The 12127-nt window shown below is 39.7% G+C and overlaps 1 protein-coding gene across 14 annotated transcripts in view; it reads left to right on the plus strand.

Moving 5' to 3' along the window:
- The window catches only part of LRRC7 (leucine rich repeat containing 7), a 194877-nt gene that overhangs the window by 135588 nt on the left and 47162 nt on the right, over positions 1-12127 (plus strand). For all 14 annotated transcript variants that reach the window (XR_006939992.1, XM_015291088.4, XM_004936886.5 and 11 more), the window contains 3 exons: positions 8462-8525; positions 9155-9229; positions 10292-10436. Coding sequence is in view for 13 of the 14 variants with exons in the window: in XM_015291088.4 (XP_015146574.2) it covers positions 8462-8525; positions 9155-9229; positions 10292-10436 (284 nt within the window). In the remaining variant the exon portion in view is untranslated. The remainder of the gene's footprint in view (positions 1-8461; positions 8526-9154; positions 9230-10291; positions 10437-12127) is intronic.

Consider the following 12127-nt stretch of genomic DNA (forward strand, 5'->3'; position numbering starts at 1 on the left):
AACACAAAAAAATGTAGTTTAAACGTTGTATGTATTGAATACTGGCATTCCTCTATAAATACCATTTTAGTACAGAAAATGGCATGTATCGCTAAGGAGCATCTTTGGCAGTTTAAAATATTGTTTGAAAAGCTGTCAGATAAAGTTATTTTATTCTTGTTCCCTATTTCAATATTGCTCTGCTTTGCCTTGAAGATAAGTACAAACATTTGTCTTTTCTGATGTTGAAAGACTGCAGATATAGTCTTGCTTGTTTCTTAGGTTTCATCTCAGCAGCGGTGAGCCAACAAAAGATTCAGAAAGATATTCAGATATCTAAAAGGTGGCAAAATCCATTCAGATTTTTCAGCTATTGAATGTTATTCATAAATCTGATAATTATTATTTCCATTAATCCTGAAAATGGAATTATACAAATCATTCTTGTGACTTAAGAACATTAGTCCCATTCATTTCAATAATTTTTATAAAGCTGAAATCCTTACCACAACCAAGCTGCTGTTTTAGGAAGTCAATTTGCACAACCACAGGTTGTGTGAAGTGTGTTGAAGTCAACGGAACTGAATTTATATCAGCTGAGAACATGTCCAGGAACATCTAAATATAGGTTTAAAAGCTTTGCCTTAGACTGCTATTTTTGAAAGGCTGTTCCACTTTTTTCCTAGTTTATTATAAAGATGTAAACTGTTTCTTGCACTTTGAGATTACAAATGTTTTCATCTTTCGTGATGACCTGTTTTCTTTAAATAGTAACTCTGGCTGGGTTTAATAAATCACATTCCAGAAGACTTTGGCAATACGTTATTAAAACATTGCCAATATTTTAATAAGGCACTACTACCACATATCTTTCTATTGGGCTGTTTTAAACTAAATGTACTTGCTGCTGAGGGAAGATGCACAAAAATGCTCGGTGTGGCTTTCCTGTTGTAGGAGCAATTTGTGACCGTGTGTAGTGGGCCAAACTTGTCTGAAAACTGGCCCTAATTCTTGTTGCCTAGAGATAATGGTGGCCATTTTTTGCTGTTTCTCCAGTAGGGAGGTGATAGAGCCAGGACTTCTTGTAACTCTTTGAAAGAGTGCTGGCACTTCTGCCACCTGGGGTAATCCTGACCAGAGTTCAGCTTGGGGACTGTGGTTGGTGGCTCTTACAGTGCTCATGTTGTGTAATTTCAGCGTGTCACACATGGAGGGAAGGCCAAGCAGAACCTGGAGCCTTGGTTGTAGCCCTGTTTCATACACCAAGTATTTTTGTACTTATTTATCAGTCATTTATCCATTGAAGTTGAGACCTCATTGTGGCCTTCCAGTACTTGAAAGGAGCATATAAACAGGAGGAGGAACAGCTGTTCATGAGGGCAGATAGTGATAGGACAAGGGAGAATGGTTTTAAACTGAGACAAGGGAGGTTTAGGTTGGATATTAAGAGGAAGTTTTTCACCCAGAGGGTGGTGATGCACTGTTCCCAGGTTGCCCAAGGAGGCTGTGGGTGCCCCATCCCTGGAGGCACTCAAGGCCAGGCTGGATGTGGCTCTGGGCAGCCTGGGCTGGTGGTTGGCGACCCTGCACATAGCAGGGGGTTGGAACTGGTGAGCATTGTGGTCCTTTTCAACCAGACCATTTTATGATTCTGTGGAAAACTTCCATTTAGCAGATCCAAATTTGATTTCTATTTTATACCTAACTAGCAGGGTTAAATTCTAGATAGAGTCTTCACAGTGCAAAGTGGTGGGTGGGGAGAGCATTTACAACCATGAAGAATCACTCTGGTTCACCTTGCACTCATTTTGTTTATAATTATACTGGAACCCTGAGCTCCTCCCAGAGCACTGTGGAGCTAAAGACACAAAGATTTCCCTCTGACTGTTATTAATGAGATCTAATTAGCGTGCTCAGCTTTCTTGGGTATGGCTGTGTTATGGTACGCAAGGAAATTGCTCAGTATGCTCAGAGCACCGTAAGATGGTATTCTTTTAATTCTACTTGACCAAAAAACATCTGCAGAATGAAAACTCCTGCGTACAGTTAAAACTGCAAGGGGAGTTTAGAGACATTTGTATTTGTTGCTGTTGTTCCCAGGGACAGAGTGATATTTTCAACCTTGCATGTCAAAATGGCTGCCAGTGGCTTAGAAAGCCATGTTTCTAAATGGCTTTCTAAAAGTCATGAAACAGGATGGCTTTCTAAAAGCCATGAAACAAGATGGTGTGTGACGGAGGGTCAAAGCTGTGATGATTTCACCTTTCTCTGTGATCAGTTGTGCAAACCTTACCAGCTGCAGAGTGATTCATTACTGGGTCCTAAGCTAAGAGATTTGTTTGAAGGCCTGATCCATTTCCACCACAAACAAAACCAGCTGGAATTCAGGTCCCTGTGCAGAAAGCCTTGCTTTAGCTCAGTGACGTGTTTTTAACATCCTTACATTTAGCACACAGAAGTTTTTTTGCAGAATGACCTGCGTGGTTTTGTTCTGACTGAGTCCTGGAATAGCTCTATTTCCAATTTCTGTGTGGAGGACATCTTTCTCAGTGGTGCTTTTTATTTTAAACCCTTGACATGGAATTAGATAAAATCTGAGTCTTCAGTGCCGTAGGTCAATGGGCTGTGTTCAGACACCTTCTGTATGAGCAGTTCCATCTTTTGGCCGTTGAGATTGGTTTTTCTCACCCTAGCACTGGAAGATGGAGAGTGTGCCCTCGCCCATCACCTGAGTGTGTTCAGTGGCATGAGCAGCAGTGGAGGTGGAGGCTGCAGATCTTTGGGTGCCATAAATGGCAGCATCAGGAGCATCAGCATGAGTTGGCTGTGTTGAGGTAGTTCTCCCAGACTGTGCTGTGGAACCAAACCATGCTGGTATGCAAAGGGTGGTGGAGGCTGCCAGTAGGTTTGATCCAGATTAGCATTTGCTTTCCAATATCCAGAATATTTTACATTCTGGGTGTGGAATAGGTTGTCCTGAGATTCACTGAAAGTCATCACAGAATCACAGAATGGCCTGGGTTGAAAAGGACCACAGTGCTCATCCAGTTTCAACCCCCTGCTATGTGCAGGGCTGCCAACCACCAGACCAGGCTGCCCAGAGACACATCCAGCCTGGCTCAATGCTGAGATTTCCATGTAGTCCATTAAGTGCAGCATAAGGAAACAGATGATGCAATGTAATACTTCATCCCTATTTAAAATTTAACTGTTCTGTGATATTTAACATAGGTGACTAACAATAAGTACTGTTTTTACAATGCAACTCCTGAACTGATTAATTAAGAAAGTTATACTGTAAGGTTTAAAGTACTAGAAATGGGAGAGTCGCCTGAATTTGATGTTTTTAATAACTTTAACATAAAAATTACAGCATACAATAAAAGGGTAGGGAACTATCATTTGAAATTAATACAGCAGTTACTCCATTAGTGGGAGCATATTTGCTTTTAGCTGCTTTTTATTTCTTTCAGGAAAATATTGGTATCTGTTTATCATAAATTCATACAAACATAACTGTAAGCTGCTGCTCAAGGAAATGCAGTGTGTAACTGTTGTCACTCTGCCAGTCCTGCCTTTGGGAGAGCGGGGCACGAGAAGTGTGCATTTGTGTTGTGTCGCACCTTTTGTCGTGTTTCTGCCTCTGTCACAGCTGCTTTGCACTCATGGATCTTAACCTTTTGGAGATATCTCTGTTGGCCACATGCACAATTCTTTGTGTATGGGAAAAATGAAGGTGTGAGCAAAAATTTGTGATGGAGGTTTTGAATAAACCTTCACTTTGTCACCACTTCGTACCTGGCATGAAACCGAGCAGGATTTTGGTAACCATGCCATGATTTCACCGAAACAACTTGTGTTAGCTGAGTTGTTTTCCATAAGCTGTTAAAGCAAGGCATTTTCCTGGTGATGTAACATATTTACAACGTGTAGGTAAGCAACTTCTAAAGAAGGTAATCAGAACAAACATACAAAAACATATGTTAGGCAACGTATGTAATCGCTGAATGTATGTAACCACTGAATTTTGTAGTGTTTGTTACATCTTGTGTAGTGTGAATGTTATTCCAACGGGTGTGAGTAGTGTTGGTTTTTCACCAAATACTCAGTAGTCTTTCTCTTTACATTGGTTTTTGCACACCTGTAGTTCCTCATAAGTTTATTATGCTGCACACAGTGCACCCCTCTGTGAGCTCTGCATTCTCCTCCATGTAACTCCTGCAGTTACCTGTGGATGGAGGAATGGATCCAAATGTGATCTGGATTAAGATTTATATGAAAAATTTGGCTGCAAGTTTTATTATCACATTAATTACATTACATTACGTCATTGAAGCAATGAATATTTGACTGAACATTACTCGTAATTGCACCTTCCCCATTTCTCCTTCATAAAATGGCCACACATAAGAAAGTATAATGGATCTTTTTGGAAGAAAAATATAAGTAGTTGCATGAAAGGGACAAAAATATCACAGAGTAATGGGAAATGGGGTGGGACGTTTGTTCCCATGGGTACCTTTGCAGTGTGCTTTGTCTTCTGTCAGGGTCCCATAGCGGATAGCTGAAATTCATCTGCCTCTGTACAAATGCTGCTGTTTCTGAAACTACTTGTTTGTTTGACAAGAGAAACTGTGCCATCATGTTGTAAAGTTGTAGTTAAAAGTTATTTTCTATAATGAATTTACAATGCTGTAAAACAGAGCTTTTAAAGTAAAAGTTACATTCAAAGGTAGGATACAAATATGAAGCACAGAAGTGAAAGTGAAATACCTGTGAGTGTGTTTACAGTCAGTGCTCTGATGAGAAAACCATTAACATCTGCGGGTGTAAGTAGTGATGAAATCGCAATGCTCACGTGCTGAGGTGCTCTCTCCAAAACAGCAACTGGCCAATGGTGGCTGAGTAATTGCAGTCATTTGTCCTGCAAGCATACTGCAAGGGGAAGTGTACATTCATGGGAAGGATTCTCATAAAGTTAATGAGAATCTGAGTGGTAGTGAGGCAGTCTGTCATCAAGTGTTTGCAATTACTCGTGTAATTGCTTTCTCCATTGAGATGACTTAATTAAAAAAAATTGGTATTCAATATTTACATCCTATATCTGAGCGTCAGAAATGGGAACTGGACTAATAATAAATCAATTAAGGCACAATGGTGAAAGTTTTCAATGCAGCAAGTGAGACCAGATTTAAACACTTTCAGTGACTTAGGAGTTATTTAGTGAGATATTGAGTGTAACTGATCTAAGTATGTTAGGGCTTTGTTTAAAAAAGGAGCTTTTGTCTGGATTTGTAAAATTACAGTCAGCTCTTGTGTGATATTTCCAAAGAGAATTACAGTGGAGTTAAAGGACCAGAGGGGTTAAAGACATCATTAGCTAAAATTTTAATGGAGAGCATAATATCAAACAGAACCCTTTGGGGAAACGAGTGGAAAATCTTCGTGTTTGCAGGTGACTTCATTATCCTTCTTCACTCTCATCATCTGCTGTGCCAGTGGAGCACTTACTGCTTTGTGAATGGCTCCCAGTCTTCCAGACGCTCTTGCATACTAAAGAGATACTACTGAAAGATAAATTATTTTCATCATTTCTTTTGGTTTTATAGCAATAATGTTTCAAAGTAATGAATACTATAGGAACAAAAATGCAAAAGAAGCAGACTGGGAATAGGAGAGCATCAATCAAGAGTTATATTACTGACTTAAGAGGGAGGGGGGGGTGTCAGCATATAGTGTATAAAAAGCCACTTTTTTTAATCACGTGCACTCAGTCTTGACTAATCACAGTTATATTGATAAGTATTGTTTCAGATTTAACCGCTCCATGCTTTAGGCTTGAACTACATCATTGTGTTTTTCACCTTGTCTTCCAAAAATAAGTGTTACTTTTTCACCTAAGAGGCCCAGATGTATTGTAACAACTATTCTCTGCAGAACATTAATTTCTCTAAAGTACAGAAGCACATCCAGTGCTTGATCTTCCTTTGTGACCCTAACGTTCACTCCTTGAAGCTGACTGAAAGATGGAGGTCAGTCGTGGAGGCTGTTTACTTAAAGAAAGTAATAAAATACATAATTCCTGAAACTTGAGAGCCAAGTATTTGTTTATCTGTATGGTTTTTCATTTCAATAACATATGTTTAGCAGCAAATGCCTTTTACTGAAGGATGATATTTGCATTTTTGTCAAACAGTTGTGGGGTTTTTAAGTATTTTAGAAAACAAAACATGAGGTTTTCTCATAATAAATATGCCTCAGTGTTCTCTACTCAACCCCATCACATCATTTTTTCTGTAATTGAAATGTCAAAGCAAGTCTCCGTTGCTCAGTTGTAGCATCTTTAATGATTGGCCTTACTTCTGATACAGAACACAGAGATAAAACGGTCAGTAGCAGAGATCCCATCAGCAAAGACTATGATAATTTTTGGATTAGGATCAACTCTGAGTACCTCAGAGGGCCTCTAAGTAGTCAAGTGCTTCTAGTTCATACTAAATTCTTCAATTGTTTCTATCCTTTTATTTCCTTCTGTTTTTTTTTTATTTACCACCACTGTAATGTATTGCTGTGTTCAGAGCATATTGGTCTACCAGGATTGAGCAAGAAGTTCTGCAGCAGCAGTAAGATCCTGTCCTAGTTATGTCCATGGAAACAAAGGCGGTATTGAATTTATTGCATTTGAACTTTATCCATAACAGGACAGCTGTGTTTTGTGCCTTTTGGAAGGGATCAGTTTAAGGGACATGGTCAATGGGGATGAGTTGGACTTGGGGATCTTAGTGCTCTTTTCCAACCTGAATGGTTCTGCAATTCTATGATCCTGGCCCAGGCTGTCCTCCAGATGATGCCAGAAGTGCTGGCAGAGCCAAAGCTGGGTGAGGAGCACTCTGGCAGGAGGGAAGGCTGATGGCAGCACCAGCACATCGTGGCATGTTGCACCACCACCTGCACAGCACATGCCCTGTCCCACATGCCTTGTTTGGTGCAGCACTGGAGGAATATAAGCATAATTATTCCAGTTTTTCTAAACGATTACAATCTTTATGAAATATTTATAAAGCTATTTGGTTTAAATTTAATAACCTCTTTTATAAAGTATTGACTGTGCTATTCAAAATCATTTATTAACATCAAGTCACTCATCATAAGCCATAGAGGTCAATATATTCAAGTGAAGATGCTGTTTAATCTCTAGTTTGTGGTAACTTTGAATACAACTTCCCAGCCTTGGCTTTGTACAACCATAGATTCTGACATTGCAGAGCATGTGAAGTGGCAGGAGTATGCATCTAGCAGGGATGTGAGCAGTGCTGTATGCTACATGAGAGCAGAACATCCTTCCCAGTAGGAGCAATCACAGTACTCCATCCATCCCATACCTTTCATCCTTCAGCTGGTGTTACAAAGTTGCTCAGCAGTTTTCTTTCCATTTTGAAATTATCTTTGCTGTTTTGGGATTACTTCTTCGGGTCGATGCCTGTGGTGTATTCTGAGCATAGTTTTTTAAACATCTGTGTTTTCTTAAAAGCTTGCCTGTATTCATACTGATAGATTCTGAGTGCTTTTCACAGTTGGTGTGCAAAGATGCCACGTGTGATTCTCACATGTGATTGAGAGAACCGTTTTTTTCTCACAGCGTAAATTTGGAGATAAACCAGGGAGATTTATCCCATTCACCTCCTTCAATCAAGAATCTAACCCAGTCATTTTTCACTTTTATTTTACCGTTTGAGTTACCTGTGCCCAGGCAATGAAAGTGCCTTTTAGGCTATTTACATGTTCATCTGTTGCAGACATGAATCCAGATGATTCCTCATTTAAAGCCCTTTACCCCATAATGCATGCTTGAAATTAACTTTCCATTTGCTTTCATTTGCTGCCTTCCTATTCCACTCTCTCTGATAATGCTGAGCAGGAGGGTGAGCTGCTGGGGCTGACGTTGCATCACTCCTGTCCAGCCCAGCCTTGCCCTGCAGCACAGAGGCTGTGGTCTCAAAGTGATCCCTGAATTAGAAACCTGTATGCTGCTTTTCATCCATGTACAACACTAGGTCAATGTTCTTGCAGCTTTAGGGAGGTAACAGCCACCGTTTGTATTTCTGCTGCAAAAAGCTAGAATGCTTGTTAGAAGTTCATGAAGAAATCAATCATAAATTTGCAAATTAATTTAGTCATCGCAACTGATATAGTTTTAAGTTGCTTACTTAAATGAGTCATTTTCCTTGAGTAACCATGCAAAAGTGTACCAAGATTTTATGTTTATTTTTATATTCTCGTAATTGTTGCTAGTTTTCCAGTTCCAGAACCTTAGCTGATGTCCAGAAGCAGGAGTGTGTTGTTCTCATTGGCAGTAACGTCCATCTGATCTAACTCTTTTTACAACAACAGCATCACTTGAGCTTTATTCTTATCTAGGCAAAAGCTGACTGACTGTTTCCAAGGAAAAATTCCACCTTAGATGTTTCCTTATCTGTTGCAGGTCGATGCACAAGCTGACGCAGTTGGAGAGACTTGATCTGGGCAATAATGAATTCTCTGAACTGGTAAGAAAAGTCCCTTTTCAACAAACACCTGTGTCACTTTGTGCTCTGTGCTTGGGCAATTGGACTTCTGCTTGAAAGGCATTATGGCGCGGCCATGTGCAGCAGTAGGAGCAGTCTGCTGCCTTTGGGAAAGTGTCTGTCTAATAAGAGGGATCGAGAAGAAAATGAAAGCTGAGAGGAGGAATTATGCTTATCTATATTAACTTCAGTGAAGATCGGAGGAAAAGAGAATCATTAATCATCACAGGAACAAATAGCACAAAATGACCACTAATTAACTTAACCTGGAAATTAGAAGTGATTTTAACCATCAAAGAGGAAAAAGAAAATTCAATAGAATTAGCTTAGGCAAAATAAATTACCTTCCAATTATTGACTAATTGTTTTTTAATAGAAACACATTATGTGACTGCACATAGAACGGAGGGACTGAGCTGTGAGTGGGTGGGTTCCTTCCTGCCCAATGCACCGTATGGCTGGGCAACAGGAAGACAACTTCTTATGGGAATTGCAATGTTTCAAGGAATTTAGACTACAGGAGATATTTAGATGCCTCTCTTAAGGTGCTGAGATGCTGAACTGACAGATTTGATAGAAGTGTCCATAATGTGATCTGTTCTTTTCCTCAGCCTGAGGTTCTCGAACAAATACAAAATCTGAAGGAATTATGGATGGACAATAATTCTCTGCAAATACTACCTGGGGTATGAACATTTATTTTATGTAATCTAATCTGTGGCACTAATGATGAACAGTTCACAGTGCAGTAAATGAATGCATGTGCATTTCTTGAATGGGTGCATATTTTTAGTTAATTCTAATATCGTTACCAAGAAATGAAAGGCTCAAAATAGCCATGCACACGAAGACCTTCTAAATGTTGTGCTATTATGTGATAGTAATTAATTAGGAATGTACCTGTTTGATCTGAGCCTTGTGTAGTTTGCATTGCGAGGGAAGTTGTTTTCTACTGTCTTCTCAGGCACCATTGGCACATTTCAGTGTAAGGAAAACAACAGCATCAATTTTGCTGATTTTCTTGGTGAAATGTCATGTCCAGAACAAAGTGAGCATCCCGTGATAAGGGGCCAAGAAGCAGATTGCTTCCGTTGGCTTCAGACACCAACAGGTTTTCAAAGAAATCTGAGAATTTTTGGTCTTGTTGCTCATTGATGTTACAGCTGCACTGAATGTATTCACAGTGTAACCTGTTGGGATTAATCTCTCATAACTGAACTATGAATAGCTGAAACCTGATTTTAGACTTTACAAAATGTAGGCAGTCGATATGACATGAAAATGCACTGCTGCCAAACATCACCCCAGTGCTGCTGGGTGTGGGGTGAGCTGGGAGTCGTGTCCCTGGGATCTGTGTCCAACCAAAGAAAGTAATGAAAGTAATGAACTCAAATTCCCCTCAGATTTAATGAATCCAGAGCACCCGAATCAGTTTGGCGCTTATTGTTTATTTTGGTGCAGGTCATTTGCAGAATTGTAGGCTGGTTTATTGGCAATGGGCAGTGTCTTAATAGGCCTTAGAATTACCATCTAGGCTCCCAGAGCGACTGATTTTCAGCTCTGCCCCATGCCTAAGCCTTTCCTTCTGCAGTTTTCTGAAGAAATCCCAGTACTGATTCAGTGAGACAAATAGAAAAGCATGCTGAGATAAGCAGTAGAAGTCTGTATTGCAGTTGTTTGTCTTTAAACTTGGAAATTGGCATGCCATGTCTATCTGTTGAAGTAACGCTCTGTAACATGCTATTAAGTCTATAGGGAAGTTAAAACAGCTCGTGTACCTGGATATGTCAAAAAACAGGATAGAAACTGTTGATTTGGACATATCGGGATGTGAAGGACTTGAAGACCTCCTGTTGTCATCAAATATGTTGCAGCAACTGCCAGACTCCATAGGTGAGAAAAGCTTCTGTTTTTACACTTGACTTCGTGATAAAGCTGGAAGAAGAACTGCCATTAAACTCCAAAGGGATTGGACACACCTGGTATTGGGGCAGTCCATAAAGACTGTTCTGAATGTCAGAAAAAAAAAAAGATAAATCCCTGGTTAGGGGGTCTAGATTATTCTGATTTGTATTTTTCAAGAAACCAAATGAAGATACTACTGATCTGATCTAAATTAGAATGGAAATATAAAAGTGGTTATATTAGTAGCATTAAACTCCTGAAGAAAATTAGTTACAATAGTGCAATTCTAGTGATGGCACTAAATGAAGAAATAGTTCAACCTATTCATTTTCTATTTTGACTATATTACATATATAGAATTTCTGAATTATTTAGAGCACAGAATTTCTGGAAGGTATCTGTAGGTCCATGGCTGTGTACAGCCGATCCCTTAGGTTTTGTTCAGGAGCACTGCAGGTCCCTCCTCTCTTCTGTTGCTTCCAGCACATGAGCCCCCAGACACACATCATCTTGGAACATGGAACTGTGGACCCTCCCCTATTTTAATTAACGGAGTCAAGCCTCCAGACTGTATAGCTGGCTAATAAAGCTCTACCACACGAATATTACTGAGTGGCTTTTACAACTGTTTCCCATTTTGCTCTAATGTGGTATCTCACCATCAACCCTGCAGTTTATTCTCGATGCAGTTCTCTGATGTGCATATGCAGATTGATTTTTCAAGGTTACATAACTCTGGTACAGAAGGATGCTGACAGTGTGAATTGTGGGCTCGCTGCTCCTTTCCAAGTTCCTATTACTGAATCATAATAGGTGTAACTGAAGCAAAGCAGAAAGAGCCATTTCAGTGCTGCATTTTCAGGTGACAGCTTGCTGCAATTCTGTTTGGTAGAAATTTTTCTTCTTAAAAGACAGTGTTGTTGAAGTCTGGATGTTTGCTGGAACATGTTGGCTTTTCAACAGAAGTGTACTCTGATAGAAGTGAGTAATGCTTCTGATATCCCTTTGAAGTGCACTTTTCATCTGCTTCAGCTTTCGTACTTTATACCAGTAGTTAATTTATATTATACCCAATGCTAAATTACAAATGTTTGTTTCAAAAAAAAAAAAAAAAAAAAAGGCTATTTTGGTGGTTCCAGATCTCCTTCAGGGCAAAAGCAGACATTGAAATGTCAGTAACTTCCAGAAGGCGGGAGTCTTATTTTCTGACTGTATCAAGCTCAGTTTCAGCCGCTGTGATGCAATGATTTTCCCATTCTTTCTGTCCTTGCTGTTGTATTGATTTCCCCGTTGCACAGTGTAAAGCAGAAGTGTCATTCCCTGGGTAAATGTTACCCAGTAATGCATCTGCTGACACTGCAGTATCTAACAGTTCTCTTAACAAAAAGAATCAGCTGCATGCACAAATGCCTTCAGGACTGATTTCTATTTGTCTTTTCCTACGTATTGTGAAGCACTCTAAGTGTAGCATTTACTTTAGATAGTTTTGCTGGGGTCCTTCTGGGACCTGAGCACCTTTTAACGAGGGCAACAGGATATTATTCCTTTTGATTCCTCTTCACATGTTTCAGGTCTTCAGAATACACTTAAGATTGCACTCATTGCATTTCAGCTCAACGTTTGATCTGTACTGCATTGCAATGGAGCATATTTTCAATGGGACAAGAATGTGTTTGTAT

Source organism: Gallus gallus, chromosome 8, assembly GCF_016699485.2.
Source record: "Gallus gallus isolate bGalGal1 chromosome 8, bGalGal1.mat.broiler.GRCg7b, whole genome shotgun sequence".
Lineage (NCBI taxonomy): Eukaryota > Metazoa > Chordata > Aves > Galliformes > Phasianidae > Gallus > Gallus gallus.